Source organism: Pristiophorus japonicus, chromosome 8, assembly GCF_044704955.1.
Source record: "Pristiophorus japonicus isolate sPriJap1 chromosome 8, sPriJap1.hap1, whole genome shotgun sequence".
Taxonomy (NCBI): Eukaryota; Metazoa; Chordata; class Chondrichthyes; family Pristiophoridae; genus Pristiophorus; species Pristiophorus japonicus.
The window spans coordinates 53,430,876-53,450,699 of record NC_091984.1 but is presented as its reverse complement, the minus strand read 5'-3'; the positions used below and the strand labels follow the sequence as shown (position 1 = coordinate 53,450,699).

General features: G+C 42.0%; 1 protein-coding gene across 9 annotated transcripts in view; it reads right to left on the bottom strand.

Moving 5' to 3' along the window:
• The window catches only part of LOC139268074 (ERI1 exoribonuclease 3-like), a 535,481-nt gene that overhangs the window by 317,967 nt on the left and 197,690 nt on the right, over positions 1-19,824 (bottom strand). For all 9 annotated transcript variants that reach the window (XM_070886065.1, XM_070886072.1, XM_070886073.1 and 6 more), the window contains exon 7: positions 6,939-7,038. In XM_070886065.1, the coding sequence (XP_070742166.1) occupies positions 6,939-7,038 (100 nt within the window). The remainder of the gene's footprint in view (positions 1-6,938; positions 7,039-19,824) is intronic.

The window sequence follows — 19,824 nt, the reverse complement described above, 5'->3', positions numbered from 1 at the left end:
AGGGACACAACAGATTAAAAGAAGTTATTGAAACGAGAAAGGAATTAAACGATGGTAAAGCAATAGCAGGGATTAAAAAGCATCAGATAATGATACAACTGTTAAATCTGCTTTAGTTATAATTTTTAGGATAATATATTAACAGTACAAGTATTGCTCCTTTCAATCCAATTTTTAAACACACTTATTGGTTTCAACATTGAGTCAATCAGAATCAGTTTTTACATGCAGACTGTGACTGATAGTGATCACTTTCTGCACAATTGAGTTTTTAACAGAAATTTGTTTGTTCAAAACCAGTCTAAAATAAACCACCTCGAAAACCTGCATATAATGGATGGTTTGAATCAGAAACTGCTGGAGGGAGTCAGGAATAGGTTTCTAACAGATGGAACTGAGTCACATTCTGCCTGAGGTGTGGTGAAAAAGATTATTTTGATCACTCTGAACCATTTTTAAAACCCAAGGAGTTAGAAAGCCAGAAAATACAGAAAACAGAGCAACATTTAACCCTGTCAGCTGCATAGTCCACCTTGGAGCATGTTATATTAAGAGTCATTAATACAACACAAATCTGTAAATCTTTCTTGGGTCTTAAAAGTAAAACATCTGTTACAGTGAGCATTAGTGTATATTTTATGCATGCGCCAAAGAGTGAACTACACTAATTTAAACTGAACCTCACCTCTAAAATCAATGAAATGAAAGTTGCAAGAATGTGAGAATTTTATTTGAGATCCTCTCAATTTGCACTGGATGCTGGTGATCTGCAATCACCTTGGGTCAGGCACACTCTCAATAATGAGCCCATAACATCTGACATAGATTGTGCAGCATCAGTGAAAAATAATCAGACTGTGAGTAAGCAATGAGGGAGTGAAACTCCAGAATTCCTATTTGGTTGGAATTCCAAAATGGACTCGGCAAAAGATAAAGATTGTATCTTGTTTATTGTTATTTTTGGGAAGAGAAAAATCCCCCAAAAATCACTTTGCTTATTCTTAAAAGTAGACTCAATAGCTTGGTGAGAATGTTAGTTGTAGACTGTTTGCTGTAGACTAGGGATGTCAAACATACGGCCCGCATAACAGTCTCATCTGGCCTGCAGTGTGTTCTCATTAAGAATGGGACGTGAATCTCCTGGGCGTTGCTTCTAACTGCCCGGGAGAAGTACGTCTTTTAAATGTCACCCTTGCCAGCACAGAGATGCATGACTAATTAGTAAGCTTTTTTTGTTGAGTTTGTGGTCTCATTCGGACCTTGAAAGATGATCTGGCTGTTTATGGAGAATTACACAAGCCATTTGGGCTGCCAGGAAAGAAATTGAGACTGCCTGGTACCTCTTGAGTAGATTCATTATCTACTGAGATTGGCATATGTTTCACAGATGTTACAACCAAAGATTATGCTGTTAACCAAATGAAATGAGCCTGACAAAAAAGTATTACCTGTACTTCATGATTGTACACTGAAATTAAAAAAAAAATGTCCGATAAAAGTTGCATAAATAAAAACACAAGTATGTTTTCAGGACTCGAGAGAGTGCCCAGCAGAGTGAACAAGTTAAGGACATTTAAAATGGGACTCTGGTGACAGTGGGAATTCAGTGGTAAGTAGTACAGATTGGTGATTTTTATAAATCAAACTCAAATTTAAAAGTTAAAAAAAATTGCAAGTCAGTTGGCAATTAACTGTCAATCAACTGCAAGTAGGTCACTGGCAGGTGTTAATTTGATACTGTGTGGCTGGGGGTTGACTGACCAGTTGAAAATGGTTTGTTTCTCAGTGAACTGGGAACAGAGTGAGAACTTTGGTGACAGTGGGTTGGGGGTGCTAAGTAAATTAACTGAGGATCAAAAGCTGAGTGTTCAATTATTTAATTTTCCTTTAACACTTAAATATATAGTAGATTAAGAAGCTACTAAATTTTAAAAATAGAAATGAATAAGTAGGAGGCAAGGGGGAAAACCTAATGAGTAGTTTTAAGTAAGTAATAAAAATTAAATAAATAAAAATGGTCTTTAAGACAAAGACATAGGCTAATTAAACTAAACTGAGCAATAAAGTTACCTAAAAGAAATCAAATTAAATCTATCAGATAATGAAAATTTAGTTTGAGAGGTGAATCAGTTAGTTCTGGAACTAGACAAATAAATAAATGATGTACAATAAATGAAAAAAGAAAAACAGGCAGAGTGTCAAGACTGCAAAATGTGTGAAATGGAGGACCTCCTCCATTTTTACAGAGACTGTGAAAATGGAGGAGGTCCTGCTGAGGGAGTATCAGAAAGTAGGCACTAAATTAAAAAGCAGGCCTTCGAGGGTGCTGGTCTCCAGATTACTACCAGAGTCACATGTGAATTGACATAGGAATAAACAGATCAGGAAATTAAATAGTGGCTGAAAGACAGATATGGGAAGGAAGGATTTTATTTCATGGCAGGTTGGCACCAATCCTCAGGCAGGAAGGAGCGGTATTGCTGAGACTGGCGGCACCTGAACCAGTCCGAGCGGAAAGGATAAATAGGACTGTAGAAAGAACTTGAAACCAATAAAGAGGGTGGAGGGGTTGATGTAGAAATAATAACCTAAAGGTAAGAAAAAGAGGGGATAAGAGCAAAGGTCAGAGTATAAATAGAGATAAGGATTCCAGGAACAGAAAAGATTATAGGAAGTAACAACAAAATAGCTGTTAAAAATGAAGTAGTGATAAAAAATGTATATACAAGTATAGCAATGTACAGAGCATTATCAGCCAAAAGTGTGATAGATCAAAAAATGTGAGCATTACACTATCAGGGCATATGGGCAGGGTTAGGGACAGTTACCATGTACATGAATGTATGTAGCTTAATAAATAAACCAAATGAGTTAGAAGCACAAATTCAGCTTCAAGGGTATTATGTAGTAGCCATTACAAAGACATGGCTATGAGTTGGACACGATTGAGAACGAAATATTCCAGGCTATAGGTTGTTTAGAAATTACAGGGAAATTGGGAATGGAGGAGTAGCAGCAATATTGATAAAAGACAAAACTACAGCAGTTCAAAGAAAGCAATTCAGTAAGGGTACCACACTAAGGAACAGCAAAGGATGCAAGACTGGTAGGAGTTGCCTGCAGATTTCCTGAAAGTAATGATGTAGTGGTGGGGCGGGGAGGGGTAATAGGGAATGTATAAACACGGAGATCAGGAATGTTCCCTTTAAGCTGTGTGGCCGCGCAGTACTCTTGAGGTCCTGTGCAGCCGGTGAGCTGGCTTTTAAACAGAAAAACCATGCATGCACGGAATTTTGAATGGCCTCGTAGCCCGTTAAAGGGAATGCGCAGGCCAAAAAAAATTAGAGGGAACAATGAATGGGAAATTTTAATTTTCACATAGACTGGGAGAAGCAGCATAGCTCAAGCAGTAAAGACAGTGAGGCCAAAATTCAGGGTCCGTCTAAGGCCTGTTATCGGCATTTTGCGGCGGCATCGAGTGGCCGCCGCGTTGCAGTCCATTGGTCGCCCCGACCCAAATTCAGCTCAGGGATTTTTTGGCCTGACCCCACTTGCGCCCCACTGCTGTCGACCACTGCAAGTGCATCATCAAAGTGCATACCGCCGCTATCCCGTTGTAATCCGCCTCAAATTTACTTTCAAAAACCCACGAGCCGCTGCACGATGCCGACAGCTTTTTCTGTTGCCGCAGCTTCTCCCGGTCACTATGTTATTTTTGCCGGCCGACTTCCCGATTGGCCGGCCAATTTTTGTCCATGGTTCGGCAGGGCCGCCAATAGGCAGCCTGGCACCCCCTCTTGGGCGCCAGGCCACTGGCCTGGCTGAAACCCTCCCTGGTGGCCCAGTGGACCGATGTTTTTGAATGCCGAACACTCTCCCCTTTAAGTGAAGGGGAGAGCGTGGTGACACACACGCATCGTGACAGTGGCAGAGACTTGGTCCCGCCCCAATTTCCACCCCTCACCAGGACTTACCGCCACACTTCCGCTCCCACTATGACAGTCTTCCGGTCCAATGATAAAAAAAGTTTAAAGTTGAGAAAATCGCTCGGAAAGCCGCCTCATCATTCCCAGCGTTAAAAATAGATAAAAAATCATGAGCGTGCCAGCTTTCTGGCGTACCTGAATTTCAGCCCCAATGAATTTCTAGAACAATATATTTTAGAACTGACAAGGGATAAGGCCGTACTAGGTTTAGTGATGAGCAGCGAGCCAGAATTAGTTAACTGTCTGACTGCATCGGAAAATCTAGTGAATACTGACCATAATATGATTGAATTTGATATTACGTTTGAAAGGAGAAGCAAGAGTCACAAACCATGGTTTTAAATTTAAGAAAGCAAACTTTGAAAGGATGAGAAATATATTCACCACAATAAACTGGGCTGCACTTTTAACAGGTAAACCTACAAACAGTGGGAAGTATTCAAAATAAGTTTTTGGTACAATACAAAACCAGTACATACTTTAAAAGACAAAAACTCCACTTGTGCAGTTAAACAATCATGGTCAACAAATGAGGTAAAAGACAGCATCAAGCTAACAGAAAAGGCTTACACAAATACAAGGAAAAACTAAAATCTAAAAACCAACAAAGGGTTACAAAGGAAGTAATAGAGGTGCCCAAAGGTATGGAAAAAACTTGCGAGTGATATCAAAACTAACAGTATAAGTTTTTATAAATCTAAAAGAAAGCGGTGAGAGAGAATGTGGGCCCATTAAAGGTAAGTGCAGATGATACTATAAATAGATAATAAGGAAATGTCTGACTATTAAATTATTACTTTGGCCTTGATTGTTACTATCGAGTGTGAGAGGGGTTAAAAATCTAAAAACAGTGAACATGTCCTCAACCTGCCTGTTGCCATTTTTAACTATGCTAGGTTTCGTGTCATACAAGTATCCGACTCTTGAGAGGTGGGACACTTCATTAACATACTTAAATCAGGCTTCCACGGTGCAATTTGATATGCTTCCGCACAAGAGATTATTAGCAGAAATAAAAGCGCACGGAATTGGAGGTTGGCAATTGGTTGGGAGGTAGGGGACAGAAAATTGGGATAAAGGGAATGTAATCTGATTGTGGAATGTACAAGTGGTGTTCTCCAGGGATCTGTACTGGGGCCTCCGCTTTTTAATCACTTATAACAATGACTTGAATGAAGGAATAGAGAGTTGCATATCCAAGTTAGGGGGCATAATCAGTGGTGTAGATGGGAACGGGATGTTACAAAGGATTATAGACAGCTTAAGTGAGTGGGGAAAAACTGTGGCAGATGGAGTTCCAAGTAGGCAAGTATGAGATCATTCACTTTGGATACAAGGAAGACAAATTGTAGTATTTTCTTAATGGTGGGAGATGAGGAACTGTAAAGAAGCAAAGGAATGTGGGTGTCCATGTATACTAATCACTAAAAGTTGATGTACAAGTACAAAATGTAATCAAAAAGGCTAATTGAACTTTGGCCTCTATCTCAAGGGGGCTGAAATATCAAGAGGAGAATGTGATGCTTCAGTTGTGCAAAGCCTTGGTCAGACCATGTTTGGAGTATTCCGTTCCGTTTTGGGCCCCAGTTGCATCTCAGAAAAGATATATTGGCCTTGATGGGGCAAGGTGCAGGGTGGGGGGGGGGGGGGGGCAGGGGGTACAGTGCAGATTCACCAGAATGATACCAGGGCTTAAAGGGGTAAATGTGAGAATATTTTGAGACATGACATATGGTAATTGTAGTATGCTTCAGAGGAACACATCCCAACTCTTTCAAGCACTGGTGGATTTTTCTTGCCTCGTGTCTGGGTCTGTTGTAGACGAATTGATAGTGATTTATTGCCATGATGAGTCAACAACTCTATATTTTTATATCACATGACTGCCAGAATGGTATGCAGAAAACCAGAAGGACTATGCTCTTTTTTTGTTTCGCAATTCCTATCTTCCTTTGAGATTAATGACCAGTCAATCTATTTTTTTGAGCTTAGTTGAGGATATACCTGGAAATTCCTTCCTCTTGCCACACAGCCATAGGGTCCTTAACATCTATCTGCATGCAGACAGGATCTTGGTCCAAGGCCTCATCCACTAACAATGCACCAGTCCTTCTTCAATACTGTACTGAAGTGCCAGTCTAGATCATGTGTTAAGGTCCTGGAGTGGGCCTTGAACTGACGATCTTCTCTGATTCAAGAGGCAAAAGAGGCCAACTGAATCAAGCTGACATTTATAAATCTGAGATCCAGCTGTGTTTAGTTATATTACAAAAAAACTGAGGAGAGAAAGCAATGCAAAACACATTTTAAACATTTAAAACAATACAAAAATGTAGTGTGAAATTAAAAGTTCAATGCAAATGTGATAATTAAAAATAATGTATTCATGGCTTGTCATTTCTACTTTATGAAAAAGTTGTGAATAGATTCTACAAGTCTTCTTCACCGTAAGTGAAACAGAAAGGAAAATCAGGCAGGGTATATTACAGGCAGCCGATCTCCCCGTCCACCTAACCACCAAAGTTGAATTTCACCCCCATTATGTCTTATCTGCTGTCTGGCAGGAAAAGCAAACATACTAAGATCATGTGGGAGATGCTCGATCGATCTTTTACTCAAGTATGCAAGTCATATTACATTTTGCTTGTACGAGGCATTGCTGCAATAATCAGCTTTTAAATATCACCATTGCAACATTTTAGGAGTAACAACTTTATTTCACAAAACTATCTCAGGCAAAATGTAAACAAAAGGGAATTGCTAATTATTGAACAGTATTGTTGTTGGACTATTTAGCTAAGTCTGTTGTAAATTATTTTGATCGGCATCAACTTTGTATATATCCAGGCTATAAATGTGAAATGCAAATAATATAAACTAACACACATGAGCTATTCTTTCCACATAGCTCCATGGTTGATTTCAGATGCATGGTAACTCTAATGTACTCACCAAGCCCACTATGTAGTCTGCCAATGTGTTGCAAATTCAATCCATCGATCATGAATGGCAGTCCGGACTTTGGATAACTTCCCATTGCAAAGCTGTAAGCCTGGGAGGGTCAAAAGGAATGAAGAATTATGAATACAAAAGCAAAATACTGCGGATGCTGGAAATCTGAAATAAGAACAGAAAATGCTGGAAACACTTAGGTCAGGCAGCATCAATGGAGAGGGAAACAGAGGTAATGTTTCGGATCGATGCCGTTTCATCAGAACTGGAAGATGTTGGAGATTAACAGTTTTTAAGCAAGTACAGAACCAGTGAAAAGGGAAAAGGAACGAACAAAGAGCAAAGTATGTGATAGGGTTAAGTATGTGATGGGATGAAATGACAAAGCAATGTTGGTGCAAGGCAAAAGGGAGTGGTAATGGGACAAGTAAATAAAAAAGATGGGTCCAGACGTGGTGCAAATGGTTACAGCAGACTAGCAGTGGGTGAGGCAAGCATGGAAAATCTGGAGTTGAAATAGGCACCCATTGCCCTCTCCACAGGAGAATTATGTACTCTTGAAGAACATGCAAACTACTCAGAATTGGCATGAAGGCTCTTCTTATTTCTAGCCTGCCAGAGTAAATGAGCCAAGGCATGATAAACAATACCCCAATCATTCCTACGAAGTTATTTGGGTCACATAAAATTGAGCACTTTTTCCTCTGCAACTTTAGCACCACTATGCACTGTGTACAAGCATCGCGAGAGCGGAGCGGCGCGGGAGGATAAAGGGCAGCGGCAGCTTGGAGCAGCAACAGTCGGAGAAACCAGCATCGCGAGAGCGGAGCAGCACGGGAGGATAAAGGGCAGCAGCAGCTTGGAGCAGCAACAGTCGGAGGAGCCAGCTGCAGCAGGGGCAGAAAGTAAACAAAGAAGTAAAAAGAAATCGAAGTGTGATGCCACAGCCAAGCGGGTAAGTGATTGGCTGGTGGATTGGTGAGCATTTTATCTTTTTTTTTCTTATCAGTAGGTAACCTTTGGCATTGTTGCCAAATTAAGTTAATTTAAGAGTTAAGTCATGGCAGGAGAGCCCAGATGCATGTCATGCTCCTCCTGTGCTATGTGGGAAGTCAGGGACTATGTGTGCAGGAAGTGTGTTCAGCTGCAGCTCCTGACAGACCGCATTGCGGCACTGGAGCTGCGCATGGATTCACTCGAGCATCTGCGATACTGAGGATGTCGTGAATAGCACGTTTAATGAGTTGGGCACACTGCAGGTAAAGGTTACACAGGCAGAGAGGGAATGGGTGACCATGAGGAAGAGCAGTGAAAGGAAGGTAGTGCAGTGTCCCCTGCGGTCACTTCCCTCCAAAACAGATATACCGTTTAGGGTACTGTTGGGGGAGATGGCCCATCAGAGGAAGGCAGCAGCAGCCAAGTTCATGGCATCAGGGGTGGCTCTGCTGCACAGGAGGGTAGGAAAAAGAGTGGGAGAGCTATAGTGGTAGGGGATTCTATTGTAAGGGGAATAGATAGGTGTTTCTGCGGCCGCAATCTAGACTCCTGGATGGTATGTTGCCTCCCTAGTGCAAGGGTCAAGGATGTCTCGGATGGCTGCAGGACATTCTGGAGGGGGAGGGTGAACAGCCAGTTGTCGTGCTTCATATAGGTGCCAACGATATAGGTAAAAAACGGGATGAGGTCCTACAAGCTGAATTTAGGGAACTAGGAGTTAAATTAAAAAGTAGGACCTCAAAGGTAGTAATCACAGGATTGCTACCAGTTCCACGTGTTAGTCAGAGTAGAAATAGCAGGATAGTTAAGATGAATACGTGGCTTGAGGAATGGTGAAAGAGGGAGGGATTCAAATTCCTGGGACATTGGAACCAGTTCTGGGGGAAGGTGGGACCAGTACAAACCGGACGGTTTGCACCTGGGCAGGACTGGAACCAATGTCCAAGGGGGAGTGTTTGCTAGTGCTGTTGGGGAGGGTTTAAACTAATATGGCAGGGGGATGGGAATCTATGCAGGGAGACAGAGGGAAATAAAATGGGGTCAGAAACAAAAGGTGGAAAGGAGATAGGGAAAAGTGGAGGGCAGAGAAATCAAAGGCAAAAATCAAAAAGGGCCACATTACAACATAATTCTAAAAGGACAAAGAGTGTCAAAAAAACAAGCCTGAAGGCTCTGTGTCTCAATGCAAGGAGCATTCGTAATAAAGAGGATGAATTAACTGCGCAGATAGCTGTTAACAGATATGATGTAATTGGGATTACAGAGGCATGGTTCCAGGATGACCATGGCTGGGAACTCAACATCCAGGGGTATTCAATATTCAGGAAGGATAGACAGGAAGGAAAAGGAGGTGGGGTGGTGTTGCTGGTTAAAGAGGAGATTAACGCAATAGTAAGGAAGGACATTAGCTTGGATGATATAGAATCTGTATGGGTAGAGCTGCTGAACACCAAAGGGCAGAAAACGCTAGTGGAAGTTGTGTACAGACCACCAAACAGTAATGGTGAGGTGGGGGATGGCATCAAACAGGAAATTAGGAATGCGTGCAATAAAGGTACAGCAGTTATCATGGGTGACTTTAATTTCCATATAGATTGGGCTAACCAAACTGGTAGCAATACGGTGGAGGAGGATTTCCTGGAGTGTATGAGGGATGGTTTTCTAGAACAATATGTCGAGGAACCAACTAGAGAGCTGGCCATCCTGGACTGGGTGTTGTGTAACGAGAGAGGATTCATAAGCAATCATGTTGTGCAAGGCCCCTTGGGGAAGAGTGACCATAATATGGTAGAATTCTTCATTAAGATGGAGAGTGACACAGTTAATTCAGGGACTAGGGTCCTGAACTTAAAGAAAGGTAATTTCGAAGGTATGAGACGTGAATTGGCTAGGATAGACTGCCGAATGATACTTAAAGGGTTGACGGTGGATAGGCAATGGCAGACATTTAAGGATCACATGGATGAACTACAACAATTATACATCCCTGTCTGGCATAAAAATAAAACAGGGAAGGTAGTTCAACCGTGGCTAACAAGGGAAATTAGGGATAGTATTAAATCCAAGGAAGAGGCATATAAATTGGCCAGAAAAAGCAGCAAACCTGAGGACTGGGAGAAATTTAGAATTCAGCAGAGGAGAACTAAGGGTTTAATTAGGAGATGGAAAATAAAGTATGAGAGTAAGCTTGCAGGGAACATAAAAACTAACTGCAAAAGCTTCTATAGATATGTGAAGAGAAAAAGATTAGTGAAGACTAATGTAGGTCCCTTGCAGTCAGAATCAGGTGAATTTATAATGGGGAACAAAGAAATGGCAGACCAATTGAACAAATACTTTGGTTCTGTCTTCATTAAGGAAGACACAAATAACCTTTCCGGAAATACTAGGGGGAAGTGAAGGAAATCCTTATTAGTCAGGAAATTGTGTTAGGGAAATTAATGGGATTGAAGGCCGATAAATCCCCAGGGTCTGATAGTCTGCATCCCAGAGTACTTAAGGAAGTGGCCCTAGAAATTGTGGATGCATTGGTGGTCATTTTCCAACATTCCATGGACTCTGGATCAGTTCCTATGGATTGGAGGGTAGCTAATGTAACCCCACTTTTTTAAAAAGGAGGGAGAGAGAAAACAGGGAATTATAGACCGGTTAGCCTGACATCGGTAGTGGGAAAATGCTGGAATCAATTATTAAAGATGTAATAGCAGCGCATTTGGAAAGCAGTGACAGGATCAGTCCAAGTCAGCATGGATTTGTGAAAGGGAAATCATGCTTGACAAATCTTCTAGAATTTTTTTTGAGTGGATAAGGGAGAACCAGTGGATGTGGTGTATTTGAACTTTCAAAAGGCTTTTGACAAGGTCCCACACAAGAGATTAATATGCAAAATTAAAGCACATGGTATTGGGGGTAATGTACTGACATGGATAGAGAACTGGTTGGCAGACAGGAAGCAGAGAGTTGGCAGGCAGTGACTAGTGGGGTACCGCAAGGTTCAATGCTGGGACCCCAGCTATTTACAATATACATTAACGATTTAGACGAAGGAATTGAATGTAATAGCTCTAAGTTTGCAGATGACACTAAGCTGGGTGGCAGTGTGAGTTGTGAGGAGGATGCTAAGAGGCTGCAGGGTGACTCCGAAAGGTTAGGTGAGTGGGCAAATGCATGGCAGATGCAGTGTAATGTAGATAAATGTGAGGTTATCCACTTTGGTGGCAAAAACAGGAAGGCAGAATATTATCTGAATGGTGACAGATTAGTAAAAGGGGAGCTGCAACGAGACCTGGGTGTCATGGTACATCAGTCATTGAAAGTTGTCATGCAGGTAGAGCAAGATAGTGAAGACGCCAAACGGCATGTTGGCCTTCATAGCAAGTGGATTTGAGTATAGGAGCAGGGAGGTCTTACTGTAGTTGTGCAGGGCCTTGATGAGGCCACGCCTTGAATATTGTGTACAGTTTTGGTCCCCTAATCTGAAGGAGGACATTCTTGCTATTGAGGGTGTGCAGCGAAGGTTAACCAGACTGATTCTCGGGATGGCAGGATTGACATATGAAGACTGGATCGACTAGGCTTATATTCACTGGAATTTAGAAGAATGAGAGGGGATCTCATAGAAACATATACAATTCTGATGGGATTGGACAGGTTTGATGCAGGAGGAATGTTCCCGATGTTGGGGAAGTCCAGAACCAGGGGTCACAGTCTAAGGATAAGGGGTAAGCCATTTAGTACAGAGATGAGGAGAAACATCTTCACTCAGAGAATTGTGAAACTGTGGAATTCTCTACCACAGAAAGTTGTTGAGGCCAGTTTGTTAGATATATTCAAAAGGGAGCTAGATGTGGCCCTTACTGCTAAAGGGATCAAGGGAGAGAAAGCAGGAAAGGGGTACTAAAGTTGCATGATCAGCCATGATCATATTGAATGGTGGTGCAGACTTGAAGGGCTGAATGGCCTACTCCTGCACCTATTTTCTATGTTTCTATGTGATGCTCTAAATTTCAGAGGAAGCCATTGCATCTACCTCCCATTAACAATAACAACTTGCATTTATATAGTACTTTTAATATAAAAAGCGTCCCACGGTATCGGGAGAGATTAGGAGGGCTGACCAATAACTTGGTTGAAGAGATGGGTTTTGAAGAGATTTTAAAGATGGAGACAAAGTTGCAAAGGCAGAAAGGTTTAGGGAGGAAGTCCCACAGAGTAGGACACAGACAGCTAAAGGCTTTCCATCAAAGGTCAGTCTCAGTGAGGTCATACAGAGCGCTGAAGTCAGAGGACTTGAACATTCGGGAGGGGATATAGGGCTGGTGAAGATTGCAGAGATAGGATGGGGAAAGAACATTGGAAATTATAAATTTAAACATTGGGAATGGGAAACCAGTGTAGGTCAGCAAAGATGGAGTGATGGGTGAACAGCTCTGAGTGAGGGACAAGATATATGTGTCAGAATTTGGGACACTGGAATTTATAGAGTGGAGGATGGGAGACCAGCGAGGAAAGTATTTGAGTCTGGAGAAGACAAAGGCATGTATGAAGATTTCAGCAGTGGAGGGGCTGAGGTATGGGATAGGGGGAGGCTGGCAATGTTGCAGAATTGAAAGTGGTCTCTGTGTTGGTTAGGATGTAGGGTTTAAAGATCAGCACAGGGCCAAATAGAACAGCAAAATTACAAATGATCTCGTTCAGGGTGCGATATGGCCAGAAAGAAAGATGAAGTTAACAGCAAGGGAGCACAGTTCGTGGATGGGGCCAAAGACAATGGCCGAGAAATATTTATTGGGCGGTAACGCAAAACAGGCGTTATCAGATCGGCCGCCCGTTGTACACAGCGCCTGATAGTCAGTTGGATTGACAGCAATGGAACTGACTATGCATGTAACGGGTGGCCAATCCAATACCCACCTTTTTGCACCACCGCCCGAGACGAATTTCTAGGCTATTGGCAATGCTCTTGGGGGTTTAGACTTTTAAGTAAGAGCATGGAAAGCCCAATGCACTACACGATATTGTATTCAGTCTAACTGCAGGATCCAATACAATGTTACACCAGCACTGCTATATGTCACAACTGATGGGTGTTGGTGCAGGTTAAACAGTTGAAGACATCTTAGGTTCAGCAATTCCATACTGAGATTAAAATAGCACATTCACAGCTCTATCAGTGGCATGAAACTAGTACAACAAGGACATCTTATGAGCATTCACTTACTTATTGTTATACACTTAAATTAGTTCTCGGAGTAATATGGGCCAGAAAATTTAATTTGGAGGTGGGTAGGGAGACGGGGTGGAGGGGGGGGGCGGGGGCTGGAAAGCAGCCAAGAAACCTGGGGGAACAGGTTTCCTGTAGGCCATGCCGAATTTAATGTCAGGGCCTGATTAGCATTTCGAGTATCTCTTTCCCACCCGCAGCCAGCCAGATGGAGAGGCTGGCTGTCTGGCGGGCAGGGAGGCATACCCTGCAGCACCACAGAGAGGAGGGATTGTGGCGGGTGGGGGGTGGGGAAAGAGAGAGATTGGAAGTTGGAAGGTGATCGGCAGCCGGCGGGGCGACGTCGGAAGGTGATCGGGGGCCGGAAGGGGGAAGTCGGAAGGCCGAAGAGGTGATGTTGGAAGACTGGAGGGGGGTGTCCGGGGCTGAAGATCGTAGGCATCAGGGAGGCGAGGGGTTGAGGGGGGCGATCGGAAGGGCCAGCCATGTCTGATTGCAGGGGGTTGACGGGGCAGGGTGCTGAATTCAGCAGGTAAGGGGAAAGGCACCAGCAGTCCTTGTCTCCCTTTAGCTAGTGGGTTTCACGAGGCTGGGGACACCCGCCTGCCTACAGTTAAATTTTAAATGGTGGATCACTATGAGGCGCAGAGCCTCTTTATAATATTTAAAGTGTCAACCCACCTCCGGCGAGCGGGTTGTCAGCCCGGCCCCGTCCCACCTCCATTAAAACCGGAAGTGGAAGGGTTGGAGATGGGTGGGGTTAGGATTCAGAATTAAAACTCAACCCCAAGCTACCTTTTCTGAGGTTAAAATTCCCCCCATTGCTTATGGTTTTCCAGTGTAAATAGCTGGTTAAGTTACATACTGAAAAGTTGCAGTTAGGATCAGCATCATGATTGGGCTGGGGGGGGGGGGGGGGGGGCGCACACACAATGAAGCACCAAAGGACTGATTTTCTGCCAGCAGCACGAGGCCTCATGTAGTCATATTTTGCTGCAATTTGCCTCATGGCTTATGTTGCAGTCAGTTTATAGGTTAGTCTACCATGTTTTGCATTTTTGCCTTCTCCCTGAATCACAATAATTCTTGTGGTGATGGCGTTCCCACAATTATGTTCGGTAAGGAATTCCAGGATATGGACCTCACAACGAAGAAGGAACAGCGATATATGCCCAAGTCATGATAGTGTGTGGCTTGGCGGGAAACTTTGAGGTGATGATGTTCTAACAATATTATTGTTCTGGTCCTTCTTAGTGGTAGAGGTCACAGGGAGAGAGCTACAGTGGAAGAAACGTTGGTGTGTTGTTTCAATCCATCCTGCAGATTGTACATATGGCTGCCACAGTGGTAGAAGGAGTAAGTATCGAGTCCAGTGGCAGGGGCATCAATCAAGCGAATTGCACAGTCCTGGATGGTGTCACGTTTCTTGAGTGTTGTTACGGCTTGCAACAGACAAATGATGAGTATTCCATCATACTCATAACTTGAACCTTATAGTTGATGGAGGTGCTTGGTGGAGTCATAAAGTGAACCACTCATCACACGTCACGTCATCTGCACTGCTCGAGGTGTTGTCATGGCTGATGCAGTTCTGGTCAATGGTGACTTTCAAGATGTTGATGAAGGGGGACTCGATGATAGTGGAGCTGTTGGGGAGATGGTTGGGTCATCCCTTCTTCGAGATGGTCATTACCTAGCACTTGTGTGGTACAAATGTTACCTGCTAATTGTGAGCCCAAGCGTGGATGTTATTTAGATCCTGTTGTACTGCTTTATTAATGGAGTTGTGGTGAATGGAGCTGAACACTGTGGAGTGGAAAATAGCCTCACTCCTGATATAAATGAAAAAAAGAGAGTACTCCCTTTAAGTAGGGAAAGCTCATCAAATGATAACCCACAGCTGATCATTAAGAAATCATAGTCAGAATATATATATATATATATAAGGATAACAAATAAGATTGAATGTATTACAAAGTAGTTACACATCAATGGGTTCAGATGATGTCATAAATCAGTTTTTATTAACATTTTCCGGACCCTGAAATGTGTCATATCTTTATAACACACTCCAACTTTTGATATTTTTTATAACGTATTGGGGTTGGTTTTATTCCATTTTCAGTAAGACTTTATTTGCCATTTGCAGGCATCATGAATTGAAGTGCTGTTCTAGCACATGCTATGAATTGCAGTGATATCAAGTTTTACTTCATTGAATGTTACAAGGGAATCGGATACCTTGTGAATATTACAGACCTTTATCTTTCCCCCCTAAACATAATATACAGTATGAATTTCATAGCATTCTTCAATTTGATAAAGGTTCCATTCTGACAGCAGCTGTACAGACGTAGCAAGGGTGCAATTTTTCTGTTTTTGACTGAGGTAAGTGCTGATTTTTTTTTAGAAAAAGCTGTTAGCAGTCATCTGATAACTCCAGGCTGAAGTCCTGGCAAAGAATCATGGTCATAAGCAGTCAGATATGCATCTTGTCATTTTGCTCAATGGTGAGGGAACATGCTAGCTCCAGGCAACTCCATGAATAAGACTACTTGTACTCCAGTATAAATGTCAGCAACATGTCCTCCTGCATTCTGAGCAGCAGGTAGCCACAGGGGATCTAGAATGTAACACAAGGCAGAGGAAATGCAATAGCAGTTGTCTGTGTGTTGTATCGTTATAATGTACAAGGTTTCAAAGGTAAATGATGCTTTTTAAAACATGCTGAATTCTCCATTCAAAACCTCAACATTTGTTTGATCCTTGCATCTGTAACATTCTATAATTGATGTCTGTTAATGGAGGAAGGAACTGTAACTGATGGAGATATTCCTTTATAGGAAAGATTTTCTTAGACACCAATTAATTCCTAAAGTATTTAAATCAGTGCAGATTGGCTTTGTTTAATGGAGATTGCCTGATAAATGAAATGATTTTGTTTCCACCAGTGTATTCTGGTTAACCAGCTTCAACTGTATCAATCACTTCACTGGTTTATACAGCACATTTTTGAAAATTACTATGGCCATTTTATTGTGGCGGCGGGAGAGATAATCTTAAGAAATATACAAAGAAAACTTGGAAAAATTATATTATTGGGACTATATTAGGTTTTTATCTGTTGCTGCTCCTCCAACGACTGCACTACTGCAGGATAAATAGGTTCTTTCTTTATACGTGTTATTAACTAAAATAATGTTATCAATTTTTGGATATATTTCCTCTGAAGTGTGAAGAAAATAGAAATATTTCAGATAAAAGCAAATAGTCTTCATAAGGAGCTTATTTCAGTTTTTATTCATGTCTATACCTCATAATATAGTAAAACATGGCAACAACATGGACTACGTAATGGGTATTTGCAGTTTCAGACATAAGCATACCTTGCATTTTCAAGATTTATCCAATAAAACTACTATATGGTCTCTTTTTTTAAAAAATTGGTAAAAGCCACAAAAAGTATTGCCCGAATCTAATAAAATAGCCTGTGATGCTGGCAACATGTTGTCAAATTTTTGAAACTTAGGAAAACACCAAGGGGTGATTTTAGTCTGGTTAACTAATTGGATGGGCAACAGGCATTGTGATTGTCTCGCCCATCCAAATGCACCAGTGAGAGGCCAAAACCATCTTGGTGTTTGGGCCTTCATTAGCATATGGCCAGGGAGCTATGCGTACAGAACAGGCACTCCAAGATGGAGTGCAAGAGGGCAAGAAGTCACTTAGTTCCTATGCTGAGCTGGCAGAGAGTCTGGTCCTGGGGGCGGGCGCAGATATGTGTTTGAAGCATTTGTACCACATCAGAGACCAAGGAACGGGACATGCACAGCCCACACCCCACATATTGGTCCACAAATGTCACATCAAAGTCCGGCAATGGGCACTGGAGCTCTGTTTAAGAACATAAGAAATAGGAGCAGGATTAGGCCATTCGGCCCCTCCAGACTGCTCCGCCATTTAATAAGATCATGGCTGATCTTCTACCTCAACTCCACTTTCCTGCACTATCCCCAAATCTCTTGATTCCCTTAATATCCAATTTAAATACTGAAATAAGGCTCCTGCCTACTTCAGATGGGACCACTGGCCACCCATTCTGATGGGCGTTCAAAAATTGAGTCAGTTGCACCTAAGGTGGCCAATGAGTGGAACATGTTTTGAAAAAAAATGTTTTTGTTTGCCTGCTGCCCCATTGTCCAGCATAAACAGGGCGGTAGACATATGAAAATCGCTTCCCACATATACAACTGGATTGATCAAAGATCAATTTTCTTTCAAAGTTACTCCTTTTTACTTAAAAATGTAAAATGACTGGGAAAGTCAAGTAAATAAAATTTGATAAAAGCCTTATTATGTAGATACAAAAATCTATACTGTGACCATCTACATTTACATGTGCTAATTAGATCTAATTAAAAATCATTAAACCATATCAATATAATTAAACCATTTATGTTTTCATAAAGTTAAAGCCTACAATTTGAGTTGTTGGGAAAAGTCTATTTTCAAATTAAATTAATTTACATAAGAATTAATTATTTTAAGTTAGTTATTCATCATAATAAAAACAGAATGTACTGAGTGTCATTAAAATAGGAAACATAGTTTAAACCTTATTAGCAGGAGTTAAAATAGTTTTTTGAAATTTGGACGTAAAAATTTGGCTCAGCCTTCAAAGCTGATGCTGGGTACTGAAGCAGGTGCAAAATTCACAAGAAACCCCCCCCCCCCCCACTGTTTGCGCTCATTCAGAAGGAAATTTAATTTGGGACTATCTATCGAAAAGTTTGGAACTCTAAAGTGCTTGTGAAAGAAACTACGAACTTTAATAGAATTTTGGATTTTAAAAGACAAACTCAAGGCTGTGGGCGGACCTAAGGAATTAGCAGGAGACAGTCGAATTAAGTGAAGCTACCTGGGTGTGAGAACTAAGTTAACCTGTCTGGAGGAATGAGTATTCGAGAATCGTTCTCCACAAGAGACATTAACATCACAAAATCACCCAGAGGTAGCTACCCATCAACATGGGTCTGGACAACCATTTCAGCATATCCATTACAAAGAGGCCCAATCCAGCCTGTTTGCGAAAGACTAAGCACAAAACGACATTGCAATTACCAAACTAATATTTCCATCAGGAAACAGTTTTCGAACATCAACTCACCCAAAACATATCAACTTTTAAAGAGCCCGCCAAAATATTACAAAGAAGGACCAAGCCTGTCAAAATTATACAAAGGATTTTGAACTGATTTGGCGGCAAGATTAGAACACTGAAATCGTATAACTGGCCCCTGTTTTCAATAGAGGGTATGACACACTTCGCTATGCAACCGAGATCAAGCTGTTGTCATCAAGACAAGGAGAGAAACCAACGCAACAGTTGTAAACTAACTTCTCCAGCCTTGAAGTCCCGAAGGAAGGAAAAACATCACCATCGCGGCAGCAACCAGCCACAGTCAACGTGGTATCAACGGAAAAACCACCACGATCAACCAAACTTGAACGAAACCCCAACGGGAAAAAAAACAAAGAATCGAAAAGTTTCCACTTTGCAATCTAATCCTGACCTACCAACGGGTAAAACATTACCTAACAGACTGTAGAAACTTATTTCTAGCCAAAGAAACCAGGTACTTACCCCATAGATCCAACACGCACCTTACCGTATCAGCGGACTCAACCCAACTGAAGATTGCGCAGCAAGAAGTCTTCTCCGACGTTCAGGGTACAGCAAGCAGACCCTACCCGCATCCAGTGAACCATGAAACTGCGATCTACCATTAACTGTCAAAAGGATTGGTAAGCATCCTGCCTGGCCTGGAGTCCAACCTAGCTAGAATTAAGTATTGGGAGGTGGGAGATATCATTTTACTGTAACCCCCTTTGAATATGTAGTGCATGGTTCTTTATTAAAAGTGATTATAAGTTTGACCTTGTACCTTTCCTTGTATTGTCCTTTATTAGAGGGATTGTAAGTTTGGCCTTGTATTCTCTTACAAGAGTAATACGCTTGTATTTCCTTGACTGTAATAAAAACAAAATTCTTTTGCATCAAACCAGTGTCCTTTGCACTTTTGTCACACCCCCCCAAATAAATCCAGAGTCCAGAACCCAAGGGAGTGGGAGTGATTCGAACCACTCAAGTTGGTCAGAAGGGAACCTGACCCCCTCATAGAGATCGCCCCCTTACAGTGCAAATGGAGCATAGAAACATAGAAAATAGGTGCAGGAGCAGGCATTTCGGCCCTTCGAGTCTGCACCAGCATTCAATATGATCATGGCTGATCATGCAACTTCATTACCCTACTCCTGCCTTCTCTCCATACCCCCTGATCCCTTTAGCCGTAAGGGCCACATCTAACTCTCTTTTGAATATATCCAACGAACTGGACTCAACAACTTTGTGGTAGAAAATTCCATAGGTTCACAATTCTCTGGGTGAAAAAGTTTCTCCTCATCTCCGTCCTAGATGGCTCACCCCTTATCCTTAGACTGTGACCCCTGGTTCTGGACTTCCCCAACATCGGGAACATTCTTCCTGCATCTAACCTGTCCAATCTCGTCAGAATTTTACATTCGTCTATGAGATCCTCTGTCATTCTTCTAAATTCCAGTGACTATAAGCCTAGTCGATCCAGTCTTTCTTCATATGTCAGTCCT